The sequence below is a fragment of the Ovis aries genome, chromosome 21, assembly GCF_016772045.2.
Source record: "Ovis aries strain OAR_USU_Benz2616 breed Rambouillet chromosome 21, ARS-UI_Ramb_v3.0, whole genome shotgun sequence".
NCBI classification, from domain to species: domain Eukaryota; kingdom Metazoa; phylum Chordata; class Mammalia; order Artiodactyla; family Bovidae; genus Ovis; species Ovis aries.
In genome coordinates, this window is record NC_056074.1 from 9327908 (window position 1) to 9354887 (window position 26980).

The 26980-nt window shown below is 44.4% G+C and overlaps 1 protein-coding gene across 32 annotated transcripts in view; it reads left to right on the forward strand.

The window, feature by feature from the left end:
• SYTL2 (synaptotagmin like 2) overlaps window positions 1-26980 on the forward strand; it is a 121651-nt gene that overhangs the window by 58206 nt on the left and 36465 nt on the right. For 24 of the 32 annotated variants that reach the window (XM_060403904.1, XM_060403907.1, XM_060403893.1 and 21 more), the window contains 4 exons: window positions 10011-10162; window positions 12381-12513; window positions 24657-24738; window positions 25944-26058. In XM_060403904.1, coding sequence (XP_060259887.1) covers window positions 10011-10162; window positions 12381-12513; window positions 24657-24738; window positions 25944-26058 — 482 coding nt within the window. Of the gene's footprint in view, window positions 1-1937; window positions 2180-10010; window positions 10163-12380; window positions 12514-24656; window positions 24739-25943; window positions 26059-26980 lie in introns of those variants that run through there. The other 8 variants (XM_060403894.1, XM_060403897.1, XM_027959800.3 and 5 more) reach the window with 3 other exon arrangements.

Genomic DNA, 26980 nt, shown 5'->3' on the forward strand with positions numbered 1-26980 from the left:
CCTCTGGGATTCCAGGCCATTGGGTCTTCCTCATAGTTCTCCGATTCTGTATGAGTGGAGGTATTTCTCAGGCATCTCTGGTAACAGCTGAAAATATCCTTAAAAATTCCAAGTTCTGCCTGAAAGTGAGCCTGGTGAGGGGTGGGAATGTGTAGCCACTGGCACCAGTGAGTCTACAGCCACAGCAGGAAGGCTGTGGGTCTTCTTGCAGAGGTGACCTTGCAGAGTCTCCTTCCATGCCCTGTTTCTGAGGACACCTCTGAAGCTGCCTCTGGTGCTGCCCTTGTTTCTTGCTTTTGTAAACTGATGGAAGAAGGCTTGGGGTGGTGAAAATCTAGTGTGAGTCAAACCCTGTTTGCTGCTACCATTCTGGTGTGTCAGCTGCTCAGTCGTGTCCAACTCTTTGGGACCCCCTGGACTGTAGCCCGCCAGGCTCCTCTGTCCTTGGGATTTTCCAGGCAAGAATACTAGAGTGGGTTGCCATTCCCTTCTCCAGGGGATCTTCCCAACCTGTGGATCGAACCTAGGTCTCCTGCATTGCAGGTGGATTCTTTACCGTCTGAGCCTCCATTCTGGGGGCCTTCCTAGTTAGGCACCAAGCAGCTTGGGTGGACTTGGCCATGGGTGGGTCCAGGACTGAGTGCCAGGGGCCAGATGGGCAGCAGGCCCACACCCTGTGGACACTGACAGAGGCCCAGCTCACAGCCTGCTCCATACAAGAGGAATGGCGCTCTCGAACCCTTTGCTTTAGCCCTGAAGGGACTTGGATGAGTCTGAGGCTGTCTGCTCCTGGACTGATGGAACAAAATGCTGTTCCTTGGGCTTTTGCTTTTCAGTCCTGTTACCATCCCCTAAGCTGTTTGTCTTTGGTGCTTCTATCAGAGTTATAGCCTGACAGCTCTGGAAAGATTTTTGGGGTCCATATCGGTCACTTTACAGGTAAAGCAGGAAAAACCCAGAGAGGAGAAGTGACTTACCCAGGGTCACACAGATAGTGCCAACGCCATGACAAGAAAAGCTCTTGGTCCCCTGGTTTGAGAAGAACAGTAAGGGCCCTTCAGTCAAAACTAATGTGATTTTGAATCCTCTCCTCACCACTAAATCAACTGTGGTTCATTCGGCAAGTTACTTGACCTCTCTGAGCCCTCAACTCAGAGACTGGGAATAACCATAGTATCAAACTCAAAAGAATTATAGCCAAATAAAATAATTCTTTATCTTCTTAGCACATAGTAGATGACTGATACATTTTAATTTCCTTATTCACCACTCCACCTTTGCCTCTAAGGAAAAAAAAAAGGACAGAATTCTCTGGTTAGTGGTCTGATTCCTTAGAAGGAAATTACTCCTAAAGCTCTCAACTATTTATTAATAAAATAATGGAGTCTAATTGAGCACTCTTTAAGTATAGGAGACTTCTCTGGACTAATGAAAGGGATTTTAGGGTAATTGAAACATTACTAGCCTACCCGTCCCAGCCCTCAAGGTATTTACCATTTATTGGATTATCAATTGCAAATTTAAAACCTCCACCTTGTTTCCTTAACATGATTTTGCAATGCCCCCGTTCTCCTCCAAGTTGGTGAGTGACTTTAGAGACATAATTTAGATAATTCTATTCTTAGCCTAAGCAAAACACCATTAGAAAGGCAAATCTGCCACTGAAATTCAGAGTGCTTCAGCGTGCTATTTCAAATGCTGGTTCTGTATGGACCTCGGCGGCGAGGACATTACTAATGGGCTACAGCACTGCTGCCCGCTAGGAGCAGACACTGCCTCGGAGTCTTCAGTACGGCTGTGGAGGAGAGTTGCATTTAAACTGAAATCTGTGCCATTCCTCATTTATCCAGGAATGCTTTGGCTTGTTCACACCCAAGCTCTTTCAAGACCCTTTGGAGATGATTTATCCTGTACGTTACCTCCTATCCAAATTTCAGGGCTTCCCAGGTGGCGCCAGTGGTAAAAGAACCTGCCAGCCAATGCAGGAGACTTTAGAGACATGGGTTCGATCCCTGGGTCAGGAAGATCCCCTGGAAAAGGGCATGGCAACCCACTCTGGTATTCTTGCCTGGAGAATCCCATGGATGGAGGAACCTGCCGGGCTACAGTCCAGGGGGTCACAAAGAGTTGGACACGACTTGGCGACTCAACAACAACCTCCAGATTTCATGGACCAAAAGTGAGTGTCGTATAGAAAGAAGTGTCCAGTTCCCAAATCACTCAACCTGTTAATGGTAGACGGTGGATTTGAACCCCAGGGAATATCTGCTGTGGTGTCTCTGGAGTTCAGTGAGACAGCAATTCCAGGCCACTGTAGCTCCCCGCTACCTGTGGCCACAAGTGGTAGGTGCAGTCACCTACCGTGCCGCTCTGCCCAGCCTGCTTTCCCCACTGCCAGCTGGAGACATTTCACAAAGCAGCAGGGCAGCAGACATCAGCGTGGATTCTTTTTCTCCCTCCTGGCTGCCTCCTCCCTCTCTGTCCTCTTTTTTTTTTTTTTTTTTAAGAAACACCACCACACATACATAGATATAATTTTGGTCTTTTATGGTTTGAAAATGACACACTCTAGAGGTGGTGTTTCCTGTGCTTTGCGTCACACTGCCAGCAGGAAGTCATTGCCCCTGGGTGTCTGTACACCGCCAGCACTGTGCCCCCAGCCCATAAACACACAACCACGTCTAGGGTGATGGGTGCTCTTGCAGTAGATATCATCTCAACCGCGACCGCATCTTGTGATCCTCCGCTGCCGCCTTAAGCCCTAGATTCTTTGAAATGAAGGCAGTTGTCATTGAAGAACTGCCTTCCAGCACCTCTGATGGTGTTTTCTGTCAAAGCAAAGGGGAAAGGAACCAACATTTGTCCCGGGTTGACATTGTACACAGTGTCACATTTTCCCCCTTGATCCACGCGACGGTGTAGCCGAACCCACTCAACAAGGAGGAAATGGGGGGTGGGAGGGGTGAGGTTAAGCGCCCTGTAAGAGTGAAACCTTGCTCATCCAACTACAAACCTGTGTTTCCCATACAATGTACTGCCTCACAGCAGACTGGGGACCTGCCATGGAGCCACAACGTGGGTGATGCGTGTTTGGTCTTATTTTCCGCTGTAATGAGCTTTATGCAGTTTATTTCATTCTCACGTGTGCTTGTTTTCAGATTCTCTATCAAAGGTTGAACTCCTTCATAGAAAGAGTGAAGTGTGACAGCCGTCTTAGAAATCATAGCCACGTTTGGCTGTCCCCGGCAGGGTGGGAAAGCAGCAGAAAGAATGTGGTTGAGGAGGCAGGCTGGCTTCTGGTCCTGGCTCTGTGTGGCCTTGGGCAAACCTCTTAACCCCTCTGGGTTTCAATTCATCTCTGAAGTGAGGCCATTTGTAACTATCAGCTCTCGTATTCAAAACAATAATGTAAGAGTACTTTCAAATCACCTAGTCTAACCCTCTTGCCCAGAATATGCTGAGTGGTTAAAAATACTATCTAGGGAATCAAACGGTCAGCCTCTCTGGCCAGTCTGCTGATTCTCATTATCCACAGCTGATCAGATAACATCGTCCAGGTTCTGCCTATGATGCTAGACCTTTGCTTCCTCATGATGAATAGCTAAAATCTGGGGTGTGCTGTGTAAGTACAAGGAAGAAAGCTGTTTGAACCCAGGATGAAGGGTGCCGCTATTCAGGCTTTTCTGTGGAAGCGCTCACATTCTTTCTGCACCACGGGAGCTGGCACTGGCAGTGAGACTGGCTGTAGACTGTTTTATGTACAGTTCCAAGCATAGACCTTGTATGCAGCAGGGAATCAATGAACTAGTGGATAAGCAAACGAACAGATAAGGCCTTTAACATACAGAGGAGGCAAGTTGGCCATCTTCTGCAATTGACTGAATTCTTTGGGCATCATAGTAAACCTGTAAGGATTAAATGAGATAATGCATGTTAAGTGCCATGCATGAAGCCCAGTATAAAACACATGCTTAGCGTATATTAGCTGATGGAATAGGGGCATGGCCAGGACAGTGTCTTCTCTAGGTTGAGTATTCTTCTGCTTTCGCTTTGTCCAGCAGCCTGTGGGTATTTATTGAGCATCTTCTCTGTCCTCAGCTCACTACTAAGTATAACGTGCAAGTGGAGAGGATGGTAAGGTGTAAAAAGCGTGAGGGCCAAGGAACTTACCCTTCTCCCCACTTCAGCTAAATGGTACAACTGGAGAATCAAATGCTAATTTGTTGGTACAATTTCAAGAAAAATGAGAGATCAGTGTAGGCTGGTAGAGAAGATTTTTTTTTTAATTTTTAAAAGTTAAAGTATAGTTAATTTACAATATTATATGTTTCCTATTAGTACTGCATTGGGATTCAGTATTTGTATAGATTATATGTCTTTAAAAGTTACTACAAGATAATGGCTATAATTCCCTGTGCTGTACAATATATCCATGTTGCTTATCTATTTTATACATGCTGCTGCTGCTAAGTCACCTCAGTCGTGTCCGACTCTGTGTGACCCCATAGACGGCAGCCCACCAGGCTCCCCTGTCCCTGGGATTCTCCAGGCAAGAACACTGGAGTGGGTTGCCATTTCCTTCTCCAATGCATGAAAGTGAAAAGTGAAACTGAAGTTGCTCAGTCGTGTCCGACTCTTAGTGACCCCATGGACTGCAGCCCACCAGGCTCCTCCGTAGTTTGTATTTCTTAATCTGGTACCCCTATTTTGCCCTTCCCCCTTTCCTTTTCCCCTTTATTATCAATTAGTTTGTTTTCTATATCCCTAAGTCTGTTCTTGTTTTGCATATACATTCATTTGTATTATTTTTTGTTATTGTTCAGCTACTCAGTCGTGTCTGACTCTCTGTGACCCCATGGACTACAGCATGCCAGGCTTCCCTGTCCTTCACTATCTCCCTGAGTTTGCTCAAGCTCACGTCCATTGAGTCAGGGATGCCATTCAAACATTTCATCCTCTGTCACGCCTTCCTCCTCTTGCCCTCAGTTTTTCCCAGCATCGGGGTCTTTTCTAGTAGTTGGCTCTTCCCATCGGGTTGCCAGAGTATTGGAGCTTCAGCTTCAGCATCAGTCCTTCAAATAAATATTCAGGGTTGATTTCCTTTAGGATTGACTGGTTTGATCTCCTTGCTGTCCAAGGGACCCTCAAAAGTCTTCTCCAGCAACACAGTTTGAAAGCATCAATTGTTTGGCTTTCAGCCTTCTTTATGGTCCAACTCTCACATCTGTACACAACTACTGGAAAAACCATAGCTTTGACTATATGGACCTTTGTTAGCAAAGTGTGTCTTTGCTTTTTAACATGCTGCCTAGGTTTGTCATAGCTTTTCTTCCAAGGGGCAAGCGTCTTTTAATTTCATAGCTGCAGACACCATCTGCGGTGATTTTGGAGCCCAAGAAAATAAAATCTGCCACTCCTTCCACTTTTTCCCCTTCTATTTGCCACGAAGTGATGGAACCAGATGCCATGATCTTAGTTCTTTGCATGTTGAATTTTAAGCCAGCTTTTTCACTCTCTTCTTTCACCCTCATTCGCTCCTCTTCACTTCTACCATTAGAATGGTATCATCTGCATATCTGAGGTTGTTGAGATTTCTCCCAGCAGTCTTGAATCCAGCTTGTGATTGATCCAGCCCAGCATTTTGCATGATGTACTTTGCATGGAAGTTAAATAAGAAGGGTGACAATATATAGCCTTGACGTACTCCTTTCCCAATTTTGAACCAGTCTGTTGTTCCCTGTCTGGTTCTAACTGTTTCTTCTTGACCTGCATATAGGTTTCTCAGGAGACAGGTAAGGTGATCTGGAATTCCCATCTCTTTAAGAATTTTCCAGTTTGTTGTGATCCACACTGTCAAAGGCTTTAGTGTAGTCAATGAAGGAGAAGCAGATGTTTTTCTGGAACTCCTTTGCTTTCTCTATGATCCAATGGATGTTGTCAATTTGATTTCTGGTTCCTCTGCCTCTTCTAAACCCAGCTTGTACATCTGGAAGTTCTCAGTTCATGTATTGTGAAGTCTAGCTTGAAAAATTTTGAGCATTACCTTGCTAGTGTGTGGAATGAGCACATTCCCCAAGTAAGTGACATCATATATGATTTGTCTTTCTGTCTGACTTATTTCACTACCCATAATATTCTCCAGGTGCTAAGAAGATTTTACCAGCACTGCCTAGGTGGTAGATTCTTTTTATTCCTTTTTTGGTCATGCTGTGCAGCCTGTGGGATCTTAGTTCCCAAATCAGAAATCACACCTGCGCCTCCTGCAGTGGAAACACCAAGTCTTAACACTGGACCATCAGGGAAGTCCCTGATGGTGTGATTTCTTTTGTAATCTACATCTCTGCAGAATTTGGGCTTCGATGTCTTCCATGTGGTTTCATCTATAAAATATTCCAAATGGCTAAGATAGAAAAAGAGATTGATTAACTCTGGCAGTGATTATCATGATAGGAAATATATAAATAGCACTTAATGCATTTGAAAGTATTTCCTTTTTTTTTTTTTTTTTTTTTGCCACTTTAAAAGAGATGAACCAGGAACCCAGCCTGAATTCTTTACTGTAATGACCTTACTGGAAGCCTGACTCCCACAGTACTGCAGGCTTAGGGGGGCCAGAGTCCTGGAGACAGACAGTTAGGCAGGAGCAGATCAAGCATTGCCTAAAGACACTTACAAAGTGCTTTTCAGTTGAACAACAAAAACAAGTAAATAAATAACCTCGTGAAGGGAAATTGGGCGTTGTTGCGCTCTGAGGGTTTGTGGTCTTCAACAAGCTGATGGCTGATGTCAGATTTCCTTCGGCATTTTCCTGATCCTCCAAGAGATGAAGTGTCCTGCCTGAACCGGAGAAGGCACTGCCATTGTGATGGAGCTTGGTTCACTCAAGCCCAGGAACAACAGGCTCCCATCTCTTGTCCGACTCCCACCAGGCTGGCTGCTGTGCATTTACGTATTAATAAGTTATCCACTTAACAGTTTCTAGGCATCAGTTCCATGCCAGGCTCTGTGCTGGCGCTCTTGTTAGAAAGGTGATTAGGAGGTAGTCCTCGCTTTCAAGGGGTTAGCAGAGTTCGCAGGTCAGTGTGTGAGATGGATGTGCCAACAGATCATTGAACACGGCGTGCTGAGCGCTGCCATGGAGGAGCTGTGGGAGCACGGAGAAGGGCCGGCCGCCTGGTGCCCTCGGGAGTCAGGGAAGCCTTCCCCGGTGAGGCGGTGCATAGATCTGAGGGATGAGGGGTCACGTGCTGGACAGAGACGTGAGAGAAAGACATCCCAAGGGAATTTACATTTACTGGTCTCTTACCAGGATCCAGGAACTGTTAGGTACTTCCAGGTAAATACTGCCTTTCATCATCCTAGAAGTCCTGCAGAGTACCTATTATTTCCCCCTGTCTTTATAAACAAGGAGACTGAAGCTTAGAAGGGTACAGGAAGCTGCCAAAGATGGCATGTAAGCAGAGTCAGAACTGGAATTTGGACCCAATCTGGGGAGATGCCAAAGCCCGTAGTCTTTCTGCCACAACCTCCTGCCCTTAATGTCTGCAGAGGTCATGCAAGACCAGTTTGGAGATCAGTGAGAAGTCAGGTGGGGAGCATGGGAGCAAATGCTGGAAAATGAATCTGAAAAGATAGCCTGAAGCCAGGTGGTCAGGGGCAGCATAGGATATTCCTTCCTTCCAGAAGTGCTGAGTGAACACCCACTGTTCCATGTCTGGAAAGATATAAAGCAAAGATATATTGACTACAGGCCCTGCCCCTAGGGGCTCACTGTCTAGTCATGGAGAGCTGGAAGGACTTCTTTTTTCTGGCATTGAACTTGAATGTGGTCCTTTTGGGAAGAGAAGGCAAAAGCTCCATCAGCAACCAGGGTGGATTACTTGCTCTGCTGAAAATCAAGGCAATGATTCCACATGTCAGCAATATCATATAATATTTGTTTTTCTCTGTCTCACTTACTTCACTCAATATGAGCGTCTCTAAGTCCATCCAGGCTCCTCTGTCCATGGGATTTCCCAGGCAGGAATGCTGGACTGGGTTGACATTTCCTTCTCCAGGGAATTTTCCGGACCCAGGGATCAAACCCACATCCCCTACCCTGCAGGCAGATTCTTTTACCACAGAATCATTTCACTCTTTTTTTTTTTTTTAATGACTGAATGAACACATCTTCTTTTTCCATTCTTGTTGATGGACATTTAGGTTGCTTCCATGTCCTGGCTGTTAAAAATGTACACTCTACTATATATAAAAATAGATAACTAGTAAGGACCTATTGTATAGCACAGGGAACTCTACTCAATACTCTGTAATAACCTGTGTGGGAAAAGAATCTAAAAAAGTGGATATACATATATGTATAACTGAATCACTTTGCTGTACAGCAGAGGCTACCACAACATTTTAAACCAACTATATTCCAATAAAGATATTTGAAAAAAGAAAATCTGGGCAATGGGAAATCATTCGCCACATTTCATGGGAACCATGAAGTGAAGACACTGTCCCTGTTAGGATTTGGTGGTGGGCTGTCACTACAGCGTGTATCCAAGGGTTGTGATTGGACATGTTTGGCCTAGGGCCACTTTTTTAAGTGGAGAGCAGAGACGTTTCCAGCAGAGAGTCAGACTCTGGCTGGAAAGTGTCTCTTCAGGCATGCTTTGGAGAGAGAAAACGTACTTGCCAGAACCCTGGTGACTGTCCCTCCTGCCTTCCTCTTTCCCAGGTGGGCCTTTGTGCAGCCGTCACACACAGCCCTGCCACCGCCTTGGTGTGGCCACCCTGCGCATTCTCTGGCTAAAACACTCAGATTTGCTACATTAGGTAGTGTGTGTATTTGCTTGAATGACAGTCACCAAACCCTGTTGGGTTTTTGTAGCACAGTATCTTCCAAGAGTTGAAAGTCTCCTTAAGGCTTTTATTTTACTTTACGTACAGCTCTGTGAACAAAAAAAGATAGATTTTTTTTGACTCTCATTTTATCGACACGGATAGAGATGCGGAGGTTATGAGACTTGTCATTGCAGAACAGTGTTTATCTGTCTGTTGGAAAATGGGGGAAGCTTTAGGAGGGTGGTACTTGGTTTCTTCTTTAGATTTTAGCTTTTCCGTGAGCATTAATGACTGTGGAAGCCTTAGAAGCAGTATCTGCACAAATGGAATTTATCCCTGCCTGCACTCCCTACCCCACCTAAGTTTGATCTTCCCTCATCCCAGCCTGCCTTGTTGAATTCATTTTTTTAGAATTTACAACCAGGGACATATAGGCTTCCACAAAAGTTTCTGATAAGTTCATTTCACTGAAATGGCAAGAACTGATGAGCTGATAACTTCCCCACCAGTTATCCACTCAGTGTTTCTTAGGTGCCAGGCGTACGCAGACTGTAGTGTATATGCATTAGCTAACTTAATCCTCATAGAAATCTCACGAGGTGAGTTACTATTATTAACCCCCTTCCTTTTTAAAGGTTTTTTAAGGTGGACATTTTTAAAGTCTTGAATTTGTTACAGCATGCAGCTATTTAAGTTTTGCTTTTTTGGCCACTGAGGCATGTGGGGTCTTATCTCCCCAGTTAGGGATCAAACCCGCACCCGCTGCATTGGAAGGTGACGTCTTAACCACTAAACCATCAGGGAAATTCCTTAACCCCTTTTTAAAAATAAGGAAACCAAGGCTTAGGGAAACGTAATATGCCCTCTTTCTCTGGGGTATTTGCATTTCAACAGTGAACACATAAGCCTGCAGCTGAAAAGTGAATTTGCTCTTGAGAAATCTCAGGCGTCATCTGGGGATCGTGGCTTTAATCTTCGAATTTTTGAAAAATGTTGGCATTGGATCCTGTGACCTTTTAGTTAAAGCATACACTGGTTAGTCATCTGGGAGGTTTGTGGGATCTCATAAAACATTGAGAGCTTCATTTTGGCTATATGCTTACAACTTCTTTGTGCAGTGTCACTGTGAACTCATTTACTTACTGTGGATTCATAACAAAGCATTTTTCCTTTTGTAGACATTTGCCTGAAAAAGTTAAGGATGACCAGCAACTGAAGAATATGAGTGGCCAGTGGTTTTATGAAGCCAAGGCAAAAAGACACAGAGACAGAATCCACGGTGCAGATATCATCAGAGCATCCATGAGGAAGAAGAGGCCCCAGGTAGCAGGTAAGTTGATTGGGCTAGTGCCTCTCAAGGCAGCATTTGTTTGGGAGAAGTAGCCCTTGGGAGAAGGGAAGGGTGTCACCATCACTCCTGAAATCTGCGGAGGGAAATCATTTAGGGGTGTGCTTTGCATAATGTGTGGTCCTGTAGGTCAAAATCTTCTTGGGTTTGGATGGATGAAGTCAGAGCTAAGTGACTTAGTGTGGTAAAGAAGAACAAAGGAAGCCCTTTAGCTGCCATATTTACTTGGAGTAACATTGACGATTGAGGCTTATAAGGGATCTGTGTGTGTGTGTGTGCATGTGTGTGCTCTGTCGTGTCTGACTCTTGGACGGTAGCCTACCAGGCTCCTCTGTCCATGGAATGTTCCAGGCAAGAATACTGGAGCGGGTTGCCATTTCCTACTCCAGGGGGTCTTCCCAACCTTGGGGGATCAAATCCACATCTCTTGTGTCTCCTGAATTGGCAGGCAGGTTTTTTGTTTTTTGTTTTTTAACCAGTGTACCACCTGGAAAGCTCTTATTAGGGATCTACCATCTCCTCTTTCTTTGGCTGTAACTAAAAATTCAGAACCTTTTCTCCTGAGTAACAGGAAGAGATTGGCCTTCCTGCTCAATGACTGTGACACCTGGTACTTCTTTAAAAACCAAGTACATCATTTAAGGGGCTGTAAAGACAGCATTTTGGAGGCTTCTTTAGAATTCTGTTGAGTTCATTAAATATTTACCAGGTGCCTTCTCTCTAATTAACTCTGCGCTAGTCAGTGTAAACCTTTACCCCTGAGAACTAGCCCCTGTCTAGTTCTAACCTGTTCTCAATAAGGAAATTACCTCTTTGGCATCTAATATGTTATAGGCATTTCTTCCCTAATATTTCTAATTGTAGTAGCAATCTTATAAGGTCGGTATATATATGCAATGTGTAAAACTCAGAGAAGTGAAGTAACTTGCCTAAGGTCATCAATGGGCTATGAGCACTGCACAGCTCATCACAAGGAGTCAGCCCCAGTCTATAAGGAGCGTGGCTCTACATCAGAAGGGCTGAAATCCCAGCTCTGCCATGCACCCTCCCAAAACCACCCAGAACTCCAGAAATCTTGAAGGGTCCCATGGGTTATACTGAGGGCTCCATTTTGCAGCTAAAGAAACTAGGCTTATGAGTAGAGAGACCTATGAATGTATTTGGAAATTGGGAGTCCTTGGTGGCTCAGACAGTAAAGAATCTGCCTGCAATGCAGGAGACCTGGGTTCAATCCCTGGGTCAGGAATCACCTGGAAAAGGGAATGGTAACCCGCTCCAGTATTCTTGCCTGGAGAATCCCATGGACAGAGGAGCCAGCCAGGCTACAGTCCATGGGGTGGTGAAGAGTCAGACACAACTGAAGTGACTAAGCACATGTTGCTTCATCTTAATTCTTAACACTGATGGAAGTATTACTGGTGCTTACTGGCTATGTGGCCTTAGGCAAGTCTCTTGATCCCTTTGGTCTTCAATTTTGAAATCTGTAAACTTGGAAAATTTTTCCCTCCTCAGAGTATAATGCATGCAAGGGACTCAGCACTTTGCCTCAAACTCGGTCATCACTCAGCTGATGCTAATTATCCAAGAGGTGCAGGTAGAGAGCAGTGGGTGTTCAGGGGCCAAAGAGATTATTTCCTGAAGAGGGATCACAGAGGTTTTAAGTGGGCTCTGGCATCTGAGCTAGCTTTTGAGAACTTGTAGAATTTGGCTGTGTAGAGACTGTGAGAGGAGGAGGCAGTGGAGAGGAACATTCCAGAACAGAAGCATTTGTTCCCTTCTGTATCCCAGAAGGCAGCCTTGAGTAGAGCTGTTCAGTAAAGAGTTGGTAATGGTGGTGTGTCTGTCCCAACAAGAACTTCCCTGCCCTGAGCATCCCCTGGCCATACACAATAAGTTCTGGCCCCAATTCAGGTCAGATTCACCTAGAGCAGTTGCAATTTTGCTTCAGTCGCCTCAGCACATTTAAAGGTGCGCCCATGCTCTCTGGAGACTCTACCTGTGGGCAACTAAACAACACGACTCCTCTCACAGATGTATTGATAATTCTAATCTCAAGTATACAGACTCATTCGTGACTGCCTGGGTGCTAAGGGAAGGCCTGACATTCAGGTTCCAGCCTTCAGAGGTTAGAGCTGATATGAAGTTGTAGATTGTGGAGCAGACAGGATAACCTTCTTGCCTGTATTGTTTCCTGTTTCAGATGAGCAGAGTAAGGACAGAGCAAACAGGGCAAAGGAAAGCTGGGTGAATAATGTCCACAAGGATGCGTTCCTCCCCCCAGAGCTAACCGGTGTTGTAGAAGAGCCGGAAGATGTAGCCCCAGCAAGCCCCAGGTGAGACCGAGCTCATGGGGAGAGCTGCTGCATGTGGGGGTCCTGGCTAGGTCCTGCTGTGTGTGTGCATGCAGAGGTCAGCCAGGTCTCGTGGATGTGGGGAGGAGGGCACGGATGAGAGCGTTCTGGGCCCTGATATGAGCAAAGCCTGAGCGGTATTCTTTCTCAGCTTCCAGAATGTCTAACAAATCTACATATTAAATAAAATTAAAATGTCAAGTGGTGATTTCTTCCAGCACCAACTAGAGCTGTTTTTTTTAAATTGTTGTTTGTACTAAGGGTTTCTTCATAGAGTAAATGAAAATGTACTCCAAAATGAATATTGTGGAATAAGTCATTGAAGGAAAGAGATGAATGGAGGGGGGAATTCCCTGGTGATCCAGTGTTAGGACTTAGATACTTACACTGCTGTGGGCCCAGGTTCCTTCCCTGGTTGGGGAACTAAGATCCCCACAAGCTGTGCAAATGTGGCCAAAAGAAAAAAAAAAAAAAAGAAATCAGTGATGATCAAATTGTAACAGCCTGGTGTAATTAAAGAAATTTAAGCACCAAAACCAAGCAGATGGAAATTCCAGTCCTTAATATGCCATTTATTAGCCATTTGACCATAGGCAAGTCATTTAATCTCCCTGAATGTCTTTTCCTAACTATAGGTAGGAATCATACTGTATAAGAAAGATTCTGATGAGAAATAGTACATAAAATACCTGATACATGGTAGGTACTGAATAGACGCCTCTTAAGGATGCAGATTGTCACGATATTTCAGTCTTGCTTTTGTGTGTTTTCCATTTTTATCACCTGACCAATCAAAATGTACATTTGTACATCCTTTCTATGATATAGCTGATTATGAGGCTATGTTGCCACAAACTTTTTCAACCAAGATGATTTGTTTTTAGGTATTTAGGGGTCTTCCCATTGGTATCTGTCCACTGGCGGTATAGTTGTTACTCTTTGATTGAAGGACAATTACATTTTATCTCTAGTTCCTCAGTGAAGGCAATTGAATCAGAATCTCCAACTGTAGTGAAGTCAGTGAATTTGCTGATGGGACAGTCACTGAGTCAGGGTCCAAGGCTGAGACACCTGGGAAATGGGGATGTTTTCAATATGATTTGTGGATGAGACAGTGGGTCTATTCTATAGGCACCAACAGGCATTTCAGAGTCAAATATAAGTATTATGCTATATGAATAATGGAATACTGAGTCTATTAAGGTACCTGTTGTTTATCCATTTCCCTTTTAGAAAGGACTCACTTTGTTTTCCTGGGTGGTAGGCGGCACCATATCCCCCCGGCCCCCACCCAGGATGATCTGTGATGTTCTATCAAGACCCTGATGCTGGGAAAGATTGAAGGCAAAAGGAGAAGGGGGTGGCAGGGGATGAGAAGCTGGTTGGACGGCATCACCAACTCAATGGACATGAGTTTGAGCAAACTCCAGGAGACAGTGAAGGACTTCTTTCCTTCTCCCAGGAACGCATTTCATCTCAAATGGCCTAAGGGACCGAGGTGCTACGGCCCTTAGAGCTTGACTGAATTTCCTTGTGGCCAGGCGGCCTGGTGGGTACCCACCTTCCTTTCCCAATTTGAGGCTGTGAATAGTGTCCACATTTGTGTCTCTGTTGTTGGTTACATTTCTTGGATGACCTCAGACACATCTTTAAGGTTTCATCTGTATGTACCTCAGGACCAAGCTGCCTCACCAGGGCGCTATGAGATGAAATGTAATGAGGTAAAAGTACCACTTGGCATTTCTCAGGAAGAAAGAAAATGGGCAGTTTGCAGGTGATCTTATATTAGGTTGGCAATCCCCAATGGCTCAGATGGTAAAGAATCTGCCTGCAATGCAGGGGACCTGAGTTCAATCCCTGGGTCAGGAAGATCCCATGGAGAAGGAAATGGCAACCCACTCCAATATTTTTACCTGGAGAATTCCATGGACAGAGGAACCTGGTGGGCTATGGTCCTGGGGTCGCAAAGAGTCGAACAAGACTGAGTGACTAACATGTTATAATAACACAGATGAGGTAGGCCAAGAAGACAGGAATAAACATGTTTGATGTGTCCGGCATACTTCGCTCATTACGTGGCCTGAGTGGTGATCACCCAGAACTGTAGCAGGAGCTGTTAACTTCCTTCTCTCTGTGTCAGAAACTCCTGCTTTACTCAGTGTCAGGTTCCAGCCTGTTTCTCACCTATACTTTAACCTTTGGGAACTGGGTGTGTTAAGCATATTTTGGGGCCTGTACTTTTAGACTAAGTGAACTTCAATAGAATGACTCAATATCTGTCAATACTTTCTTAGTCAGGAGTCAGGGAGCGTGAGGCAACCCTGACGGGGTATTGCAGTTTCTGAAGGATTTTTTTTTTCCCCCTAATGAGCTCTGGGGCAGGAGTCCTTCTTCTGTTGTGGGCACAATTCTGAGCGCTTCTGTTTGTGAATAATTAACTCATTGTGGGTATTCAACATGTATTCAAGCATGAGAAGCTACCTGCGTTCCTTTGAAACTGGTCTTTGCATCTATAGCCTGAGGAGGCAGAGAGGGCTCTGATGAACAGAGGGGTGGGGGGCAGTGGATGAGGTTCTCTTTCGAGCGGCAAAGAAAACTCCAAGTGTGCTCAACTCTAGTTCTGGCTGCTGGGTAGTACTGGCACAAACAGTGGTGAAGGGCTGGTGTTTGGGATTTATGTGTTTTCTATTTCTAGTCATCACAGATTGAGCCCTTTAATAAAATATACTAAAAATGAATACTCGAAAAGTGAAATAAAGATAACAACAAGGGCATGCAAAACATAAGCCCACTCAAGATGTGCTGTGGTGTCTCAGCAAACTGCTGTAACTGATTCTAAACGCATACTCTTGATGTCTGTACCTGTTGTAAAACCAGTAACACGCAGCTCACATACTGACACTGGTACAGTGGTCCGCAGTTTGATAGCACATCGTGTCTCTACCCCCAAATAATTGTGGGACAGGCACACAATAATCCCCAGGGCATGGCTGAGCCTTGATGGGGAGCAGAGGATGAAAATGTGAGAAATTTCATGTGCATCAGATCCTGCCTCCCCAACGAGGAATAACGTGTGTTTCCTGGGTGTAGAGGTAGGCCTGCTCTGGGATGAGAAGCCTCACCTTTATTATTTGAGATGACATGTTCTATGGAAAAAAGTTTGGGTGCTTAGGGAATCACGGAGAGTCTAGTAGTCTCTCGACTAATCAGGGCCTTACGTGTCCCCACCCTTGGTGCTACTTTGGTCTGAAGGAGCCCGGAAGTGGACTGACCTTTTTAGTTCCCCTCTATCTCTCCAATTTCTTCCCCTAAGACTACCCCTCTGAGGACTGGTCCCTCTGGTAGCTTATATCATCTTGGCTGAAAGTAAAAAGTGAGAGTGTTAGTTGCTGAGTTGTGTCCAACTCGTTGAGACCCCATAGACTCTAGCCTGCCAGACTCCCCTGTCCACGGAATTCTCTAGGCAAGAATGCTGGAGTGGGTATGTGGCCACAAACAGGGTCAGCCCAGACCTCTAAAAAAATGAAAAACAAAAGCAAGAGTTTCTCAAGTGTGTTCTAGGCTTCCCAAATCGTTTCTTCTCCTGGTTTCTCCTCCCACACTCGTTGCCATCCCACATCCTTCAGTTCCCTTATGGTTTCCTCCTTTCCCCTTGGAACGCTCTACCGTGCATTCTGCCCTAAGGCTTACTTAAGCTTTTAATAACTTAAGCCAGTGTGGATGAAAGTTTTGAGCGTCTTTCCTTTTCTTGGTTGTTTCCAGAAGCTTAAAGAATTACTCTGAGAATGTATCCTGATAAGGTTCAGAACCTTCAACCATAGAAAGCAAGTTCCTAGGTGCAAAGGAGGTTACATTAGAGGCAGTGGACACCACACGAAGGACGTGGTAGCCTACTCTGACTACATATAAACCGGCTCTAGTAACAGATGACAGTCAGTAATAGGCCAATGGCTGCTACTGTTGCAGCAGAAGTCACAGGGGGCACTGTGTGCCAGCCTGAGCCACAGGCAGAAGAAATAGGAAGCCAGAAGAAAAGCCGTCTAAGAGTGAGATGCAGAGAAAAATAGGACAAAGAGACACAGGTAAGGATAGTGAGGATAGAGCCGTTAAGGCATGTGTTGGCTTGGTTTACTTTTAGGATATTTTTTGGAAATGTTTAAATATCCTTGTTTGCAGTTGATTGAAAAACACAGATTTAGCATCTTTCTAGCACCTAGTAGAATGACCAAAAGGTCATTCTGTAGGGTTGGAAATTCATTCTCCATGTAGTCATTCAGTCAGTCGGTAAACAGTTGTTGAGTATTTGTTGTACACAAGGGGGTAGCTAGGAATTCAAAGTGGAATAAGATATGATCCCTGTCCTTGAGGAACTTATTCCAGAAATAATTATATTTAAGGGATTTCTTGAAGGATAAGAAGGATTCTGTTAGGGAGACAGAGGACAGGACAGGCAGAGGGATGACATGGGGATCTGGTTCAGCTTGACATCGGGAAGGGTCTAATATAGTGGATATATTGCAGTTATCAATTACTAGTCATCTCTTGAGCGTTCTGCCAACACTTCAAATCTCTTCTAAACGCATCTCTCAAATTCTGTTGTATGTTTCCTCTTTTCTCCATTCCCTCAATTAGGATTTCACCATCTCTCACCTAAATTTCTGTTATAATGTCCTTATTGGATTGAACCCGTCTACACAGCTACCAGATCATGACTCTAAAAAGTAAACTGGATCGTAAAGTCATTTGATGGTTCCTTGTGACTTAGAAAGTCTAGCCTTTTGGTCTGGAGAAGGCAGTGGCACCCCACTCCAGTGCTCTTGCCTGGAAAATCCCATGGACGGAGGAGCCTGGTGGGCCGCAGGCCATGGGGTCATTAAGAGTCGGACACGACTGAGTGACTTCACTTTCACTTTTCACTTTCACGCATTGGAGAAGGAAATGGTAACCCACTCCAGTGTTCTTGCCTGGAGAATCCCAGGGACGCGGGAGCCTGGTGGGCTGCCATCTATGGGGTCGCACAGAGTCGGACACTGAAGTGACTTAGCAGCAGCAGCAATAGCAGCAGCAGCCTTTTGGTCAACATTTAAGACTCTTCATAATCTGGTTCTAACTACTTCTTTTAGCATCAGTGTGTGTGTTAGTCACTCAGTCGTATTTGACTCTTTGTGACCCTATGGACTATAGCCCACCAGGCTCCTCTGTCCATGGAATTCTCCAGACAAGAATACTAGAGTGGGTAGCCATTCCCTTCTCCAGGGGATATTCCCAACTCAGGGATCAAACCTGGGTCTCCTGCATTGCAGGTGGATTCTTTACTGTCTAAACCACCAGGGAAGAGAAGTTCTCAACTGTGACCTGTATGACGCAATTGCCCAAGCAACTTTTAATAATCCAGATTCCCAGGGCTAGGTATCACTGTGGTGTTCTCTTGGGTTGAGGACTTGGGTCTCGCTTACCACTGTCCCCCAAGCTTCCAACAATATATCCAGCACATAGTAGGTACTTGGTATCTATGGACCAACCAAGTGAATGAATGTTGTTCCGTCTCTTACAGTCGTCCATCACTTATCACTACCTGACATTATATTACATAATCATTTTTGTGTGTTTGTTGTCCCCTCCTCTCAGCTGCACGAGGAAAAAGACTTTGTCTGCTACTGCATTTCATTTTGTTCACTGCTGTCTTCCTGGAACAGACAACAGTGCCCAACAAATGTCTTGTGGAATAAATGAATGAATGAAGAATATATGGGAAAATATATTTAAAATTTTTTAAAAAGAGAAAAATAGATGGAGAGTGAGAGATGGATTGACTGAGAATAGTTTATGATATAATAAATTATTAAATAGAGAATAATGGTGAAAGAGGGGTTAATGGATAAACAAATGAGTAATAAATAATTGAATGAAGTCCTTTGGACCCCAGGGATCCAGTAGAAAAAGAGACTAAGACAGCGAGAAAAAATTTAAGCTACAAGGTAAGAATGGCATTGATAACATCCAGGTTTTATTGCTTTGCCAAGACTGCCTCACTTCAGACATATCACCATGAGCTCTGGTGATTATAAAAGCTGGAGGAGACTTTAAGGGCTATTCTCAAATTTGGACAACCACAAGTAAGGAGCATTCAGGATGGAGAACAAGAAGGCATGGAGGTAGGAGGGAGCTTGGCTGCTGCAGGGGTTGCGATGCCCATTAATCAAAAATATTCCTGGGGAATGTCCCCAAAATGAATTCAGGGAGAATAGGATAAAGCCTGTACTATGATGTTTCTTTCCATGACATTGGCAGATTTTTCTCTGGGAATTTTCCTATGAAATGCTGTGAAAGTGATGAGTATTCCGGTAAGCAAAAGCTGTGCACCCCACCTTTCTTTGTTTTTGGTAGAATTAAAGTGCTGTTTCGTTATATGTTATCATAGTGAACCAAAAAATGCTCATCTTTGAGCTTCACTTCCTGTGCTTCCATGATGCTCACTTCTGACACCCCTCTCTCTTACTCTGTGTTGAATGGGAACCTATCAATTAACACAATGTCTTTAGCTCTGAAATAGTATTGTTTTTTCCACTAATGCTCTTTTTCCTGGAAAGCTTTTGTTTGTATATATCTATCTCCCTTTTGCAGAGGGATTAGCTACTTAACCCTTATAATAAGATCAGTGTGAGGCACTTCACTTACTCCCAAAGGCAGGGTAGAGATGAGCCAAGCTCTGGGACAATGCATTTGATCTTTTGTTCTTGGACTACTTGCAAATCCAGTGATGTGACTGTTTCATTTCTTGGAGGCCTGCTCTACAGAATCACTCATATTGAGCTCTTAAAAGAATCCTGCTAATCCTATAGAATCTTAGATAGACCCAAACTATCCCTGTGAGGGATAGTTTCACCCTGACATCAGTGTGCCTTATGGATGGATGGGAATGTTTGTGTTAAATAAATCTGTAGCATGAACTGGGGAAGAACCAGAGAAGTAATATTTTACTTAAAAAAAAAATACTGACTCGAGAGGCTGGCATAGTATATTTATGAATCTGCTTCACTCAAGCCCTGAGCCATTTCTTCATGTGTTTTTTTTTTTTTTCACATGTTCAAGCCTCATTGCATGTAACACATGTTAGCACAATGCTGGGTGCCAGGCACAGCACTTACATCTAAGGAATTCACAATTCGAAGGGAGAAAGCAGCAATGGCAAGAAACACAGGGAGAAAAATCACTTGAAAAATTCTCTTCTGGGTCCAGACACAGTTAATATTTATTCTGAAACATACCTCAGAAGAGTATGTCCGTTGTTATTTTTAACTTCCTTACTAATTTTTTGGTTTTTTGATCACACCACGCAGCCTGTGGGATCTTAGTTCCCCAACCAGGGATCAAACCCATGGCCCATGCAGTGGAGCGCAGAGTCCTAACCACTGGGCTGCCAGGGAATTCATTTTTAACTGCTTTAGAGGGAAAGCCTGCCTAAGGTTTAAAAGCTTTAAAAGTTGTTGCATGTGCTTAGAAGTACTTTACAGCTGGACGTAGAAGCAGATGGGCTGTCCCACTGCCCAGGTGATGTAGTTCTAAGACTGCTGTGAAGGCCTTCTTCCCCACGTGTCCCAACCAGAGTACCTAACATTCTTCTTCATTTAAGCCTTCAAAGACTTGTATTAAAATGCAGACACTTTCAGGAGCCAAACTCTAACAACAATATCATAGTCTAACATTTTAATAATCTTCTTACAGAAGTAAACCACTTTTGGCTGAGTGCTGTATCTAGTATTGAGGCCTCCCAGGTGGCACAGTGTTAAAAGAATCTGCCTGCCAATGCAGGAGATACAAGAGACGCGAGTTTGGTCCCTGGGTCTGGAAGATCCCTTGGAGGAGGACACGGCGACCCACTCTAGTATTCCTGCCTGGAAAATTCCATGGACAGAGGAACCTGGCGGCTACAGTCCATGGGGTTGCAAAGAGTCAGACACAACTGAGCACGCACGTGTGCGCATCTAGTATTTTTTTTTTTTGCTCTTTATTTTATTTTATTTTTTTTTACTTTACAATACTGTATTGGTTTTGCCGTACCTTGACATGAATCCGCTACGGGTGTACATGAGTTCCCAATGCACATCTAGTATTGCAGGCAGTTTTTGAAGGGTGCCTGAGGTCAGAAATTACAGAGCACTAGGTGTGAGCTTTGGCCTGCTGTATGCTGTTAAGAACTCATCACGTGGAAGGTATTCAGTATCTTATTATACAGGACACACCCTAAGAATAGAAATCTTAGGAGCAGTGGAAAGCCCTCTGAGAGGGCTTGTAAGAAACAAAAGACGCATTACGTGGCTATAGAGAGACTGTGTTCTCTTAGGAAAAATAATGCTTCCCTTTATGAATATTTAATCACCTGATTTCGAATAGCACCAGGTAGGGAGCAAATTCTAATTCCAAGTACCAATAAAATGTGCGGTGAGATTTGAGACAATGAGACCCACTGCCATCGGGCTGATAGGCAAGCAGCGCCACAAGGGAGGTGAGATTTGGACCAGGCTTGGCGGTGAGAGCGAGCGTGTGGGTCAAGAGAGCAGAGCCAACATTTGAGGGAGGGGGTGGGGGTAGGTTGGGGGGACCGCAGAGAGGGGCAGGGAGCCAGGTTTGGCACGAAGGTCAGTGGGCAGGAGGAGTGGGAGGGTACAAGGGGCAGATGGTGGAGTGTTTCCAACTCCTTCCTAAGGATCCCAGAAAGGTAACGAGCAGGAGAGGGATGTGCCCAAAGTCTTGTTTCAGACCGTTCTAGCTTAGAGGTGGAATGGGGAGAGTGGAACTTTGGTGTCCAGACGTCCAATGTGAGGCTCATACAGATGACAGGGAGGAGTCAGGAGCGGTGGAAAGGAAGCGACAGATGGGAGAGTCACCGGGAAGTTAGAATCACCCCGTCCTCATTCCAGTCCTCTTGCCATAAACCACGGCTTTACTGATTTGAGGAATGAGTGGAGTGCAGCCCAGCCATTCCAGTGCCTGTCTCTGGAGTCAGGGTCAGACACCTGGTTTACATTCCCAGCTCTTTCACTACCTTAACCTCTCCAAGCCTCAGTTTTCTCACTAGTAAAATGGGGAGAAGGGTACATACAGCACAGGGATGTTGCAAAGGTCAGCTGAGAATAGGATGGTTGCTGTGTTGATAGTTGCCCAGTAAAAGACAGGCAAACAAAACATCATTGTATTCCTTGAGGGACACAAAGCCGGAGCTTAATCGAGGAAGTAGCTACATTTTTCAGAAGCATTTTGAGGCATGAAACTCTGTTTTGATTTTTTTCTATTTAGGCAGACTTGTGAACTGTGGTTAACTAAGTACCTCACTCTCATCCCGTTTTCTGCTTATCCCACCCACCAGAGAACCCAGTGAACCCTATATGTTCCCGGTAGTTCCGTGTCTGATCATGTGCACCGAATGCCTCATTTCTTTCTTTCTCTTTTGCTTTCTGAATAGCAGGAACAAAGACATCTTGTCTAAAACCTAAATAATTTGCCTCATTGTAGTTTGGCAAACCACAGATTGAAAAGAAAAACAAAAGCTGTGGTCACCTGTGTGTGCTGCTATCTCCCAGGCACTGGCTTATTTGGCCTTGAGTTGCACAGCCACTCACTCACCAGTTGTGTCCCAGACACTGTACATGGTATTGCGAGGAACAGAAAGATGGCCAAGATGCTCTGGAGGGGTCTCCCCGCTTACTGTAAGAGAGAAGATACATATGCATGGGGTGAGGTTGCATCACTCCTATATGGTCGCATGAAATCCATAGCTGTGGAGGGTTTGGTAAGAGAGAGGTTGGTTTCGTCCCTGGGCAGGCAGGGACCACGTGATGTACAGCGTGGGCGGTTGGGGTGGTGGCTGGGGGTGCAGAAGTGGGGTTTCCAGGGAGCAGAAGGAGGAGGCTGTAGGGACGCTGCTTGTCCTTTGTTCTTGGGGAGAGGGAGAGGGAAGGGAGGAAGATAGTAGGAGAGGAGGGCGGCAGTCTGCTCAGGTCCTGCGGTTATGTGAATGATTTATTTCTAGTTGAAAGTGTTCATTACTCAGTCATGTCTGACTCTCTGTGACCCCACGGTCTGTAGCCCTCCAGGCTCCTCTGCCCATACGGCTCTCTGGGCAAGAATACTGGAGTAGGTTGCCATTCCCTTCTCCAGGGGATGTTCCTGACCCAGGGATTAAAGCTGGGGTCTCCTGCATTGCAGGCAGATTCTTTATTGTCTGAGCTAAGGGAGATGATGCAAAGCACTCTGAGAAAATGAACATGACATCTGCTATAAGCTTCCTCATATTGTTCACTGGCTTCTTACAGTGACACTCAAGAGACATAGCTTTCTAGTCCTGAGCTGTGGACTGCCTTTACTGTGAGTTCTGTCAGTGACCAGGGTCCTTTTTTCCTGTTGGCTGATAGACAGCTTGATTCATGTTTGTGCTCACCTCTTGCAAGAACAGAGGCCGCCTGCCATGTGTTTTGATATTAGCCTGAATTCTGGCTCCATTGTAAGTTCCCACCCTTGTTCCCTGCTCTTTCCCTCCCCATCCTGCCCCCGCCTCAGGTTCTCACATCCCTGTGTTCAGGCTGTGTTCCACATACGTCTGCCTCATCGGCTGTAATTCTGTCTGCAGCAGCGAGGAAGGTAACAACAGGAAGCATGCTTCCTCAAGTGTTCAGCCTGTTCCTGGGACTACCTCTCCATAGAAGCATCAGTCCAAGTGCAGGGGGAAGGAAAGGAAATCAAGCAGCAAGAACACCTGGCCCATGAGTTTAGAGACAGCAGTCTTGGGCAAGGCTCTCTGGCTGTGGGGCAAAGTGCTCCCCTTCCCTCCCTCCAGTTCCTTAGCTTCCTGGTGAAAAACCAGCACCTTCTGAGGTATTTTTCCAAGTCCTTGACTCTGTGATGCCACTAGGAGTTTAACCAGGGTAGAGTTTAACAAGGCACGGTGCTTTCAAGCAATAGTGACCTCCCCTCTTATGCCTTGAGCGCCTGGAGCAGGAAGTCTGAGCAGGTGGTTTTCCTCTCTTTCCAAGGCCACTGTGACCTTCTTTGTCCTTCTTACTCAGTCACCAAGGGAGTGGTGGTTCAAGAGGGAGCCAGCTCAGCTCAACTTTTCTCCATTCACGCTTCCGGTAGTACTCTCACCCGAGGGCTGCCCAGTCCCTGGGGTAGAGAGCCAGGGTCTGGAGAGTTCTCCTCTCCTCTCTGGGCCAGCTGCAGGCTTCTAACCTCCCACCATCCTCTGACTGTGCTCCATCCTCACTCCTCTTGTATTTGAACAAGAACTCACCTGGCCAGCCTGGAGAATCGGGGAAGGTTCCCCATAAGTTGCCCCCATCCCCCATCCTCCCAGCACAGCATCTCTGTCTGCTGTTTCTTCTGTGTCATTGCCCAACCACTTGTCTCACCTGAGTGTTTTCTTCAGCTATTTTCTTTTTTTTAAACACTGATTTGTTTGGCTGTATCAGATCTTGGTTGCGGCACCCAGGATCTTTGCTGCATTGGGGGGATCTTTCGTGACGGTGCACGGACTCTCTAGTTGTGGTCTCTGGGCTCAGTAGCTCCGTGGCATCCAGGATCTTAGTTCCTTCACCAGGGGTCAAATCTATTTCTCCTGCATTGCAAGGCTGATTCTTAGCCACTGGACTACCAGAAAAGTCCCGCTTTGGCTATTTTCTACCTGAGTTAGAGTAAGCAGTGCCATTCCAGTCTTGGACCAGAGAATCTCTAGAAGACTTTGGGGCCTTATTTCAGCAAGGGTGTTCCCTTCTTGAGAACAAGTTGCTCACTTTCTAGTCTGCATCTAATGTGAGGTCCCAACTTTGAGATAAGTTTATTTGTACAAATTTCAACCGTGAACCTCCTGTGTGCCTGGCACGGTGATGAAATCTTCAAGGCTTCTGATGGATAGCTTTGCCTTGTCTCAGGCCTGTCTTTCATTCCTGTTTTCCCATTGCTTTTGCTTCACTGCTTAATCATCTCAGCTCCAACTCCCTTTTCCTTCCTGGCAGTTTGATTTGACAAACTTCCTCTCCTATCCTGCCTTAATAGCTTCTGGCTTCAGAGGCATGATTTACGCTTCCTCAAAGGGTAAGGTTTTATTCTCTGAATTATTGTTTCTTTTGCAGTTCCAGCGTGGTAAATCCAGCGCCCACCATGATTGATGCATCCCAGGAAAACACAAGGAAGTCAGCTGTATCTACAGCCAAGGTAGATTGAACTTGGGCTTTGAAAAGCTCATCTGGGGCCAGAATGCCATTCTCTCACTTTATCAAAGTACCATGTAAAAGAGGAATTTTGTAGTACTTTTTTTCCCATCAAATATAGATAAGTTTTACTATTTAATATAGGAAATCACTCTTTTGGTGGACCTAGGTTTTTTACCCTAAGGAATAAAAGGTCTGACACTATTGGGGGCTGCTGCTTTTAAGCATATGGCGTGTGGCTTGTTAGTTCCGTGACTGTTCTTACTCCTATTCATGGCTTCCTGAATCCCTGTTAGAAGCCTGCCTATGGGAGAAGATTTTCAATTTATGGAACTACAGATAGCAAACACTGATTTTCAGTCTTATATTAATAAAGAAAAATACTAGGAGCGGGGATAACTTAGGAGTTCAGGATTAACATATACACACTACTATTTACAAAATAGATAACCAACAAGGACCTACTGTATAGCGCAAGGAACTGTATGCAATATTTTATGATAACCTAGAAGAGAAAAGAATCTGAAAAATATGTATATAACTGAATCACTTTGCTGTACACCTGAAACTAACACAACATTGTAAATAAAGTATACTTCAGTTGAAAAACAGAACTCTATTTATTGATACGGGCTTCCCTGGTGGCTCAGACGGTAAAGCGTCTGGGTTATGTTTTCTGACATTAGAATCAATGATCGTATTAGTGACTATGAAGCACTTCAAGATACCTTGACTCTTAAATCCTTATAGAAAAGGTCAGTTACGATCATATTTAGTATGACTTTAACCTATCACAGAGAGTCCCGTACGGTAGAAAGAGCGCTGGTGTGAATCTGCCCTAATTAGAGCCTCAGGTTTACCCTGACCTGTGACTACCTCTTTGATGTGTTCAGGCCCAAGTTTTTTTGCTTCTGTAAAAATCTCACCTCTGAGATTAGATTCAAATGGCTGGTTCTAGTTTAACTTTGTAAGACTCTGGGATAGAGTACATTTTATACAGTTTTGGTCTGATTTTTTTTTTTTTTTTTGGCATGGCATATATGTAGTGATTCTTTGCTGACCGGATTAACTAGGACCATCATTTTTCAAACATGCCAGATAGAGTTTACTGGTCAAAACTATTAACTATTGCATATAATAAGCATTTGCTGACACTGAGTTGCTGTTATGACATATAAAATGAATTTAATAAACAATATTTTTCCCCAGCAAAGGAAGAATCCGTTTAATAGCTCCATGTTGCCAGAAGATCACTTATCTCAACAAACCAAAAATGAGCAGTCAAAAAATGGAAAGACTGGTTTCTTTCAGACTTCAAAAGAGGGTAAATATTATTTTTATTGAGCTAGATATTTTTATCTTTGTTATCTGTGGACTAAGGGAAATTCTCAGAGTTCCTTTAACTAAAATAGCTTTCAAGAGAAAGTGAAAAATTGTGATGGTTTTCTTATTCTTCTACTATACCCACCATTTTCCTGCCCAAGGAAAGGAAGCAGAAATTTTAGAAACCGGAAGTTCATACATTCCAGGCTCAGAGGTGACCTCCATGCCTTGGGTTCCCCCTCAATGACCTGGGAAATTTTTTGACCAGAGGCATTCAGTCACTTACTGAACACTATTTATTGGATGTCTACTGTGCAGACACAGTTCTCTGTTTAAAATTAAAACAGTTTGCCTCAAGACCACTTGATAATGTTATCATCCTCTAATCTGTAACTATCAGCTCAGTCTCCCAGGAGCTTTTGATTAGATTTGTTGCTGAACTGATTGGAGTCTGCCTCTTACAGAATTTTACCATTCTTACATTCTATTAAGAAGAAACATTAGACAATTTAATCTCTTCAAAATCAACTGTAAGAAGATTCCTTAGGCATTAAAGACTGGACAAGGAGTAGAAAATTAATTTGTTTATTGTTCAGTTGCTAAATTGTGTCCAACTCTGTGACCCCCCATAGACTAGAGTTTCAATTACACTGTTTTAATATTAGTGTATTTTATCCTCTCCATTGGATACACTTTATATAGCATAAAATATTTCATAGAAAAGAAGTCACTGAAACATGTTATTTTTTTTTTTACCTTTTTGTCAAAATTAATTTTTATTTTAGGTGTTGAAATTTTCTTTGCAGAAAACTGAGCTCATTTTTCTGGTTTCCATATATGAATTTTTTCAAGTAACTTTTGTATTTTTTCTTTACTCTCCTCAAGGAGTTTTTGAAATTTCTTAAAAATTTTTTTTCTATTGA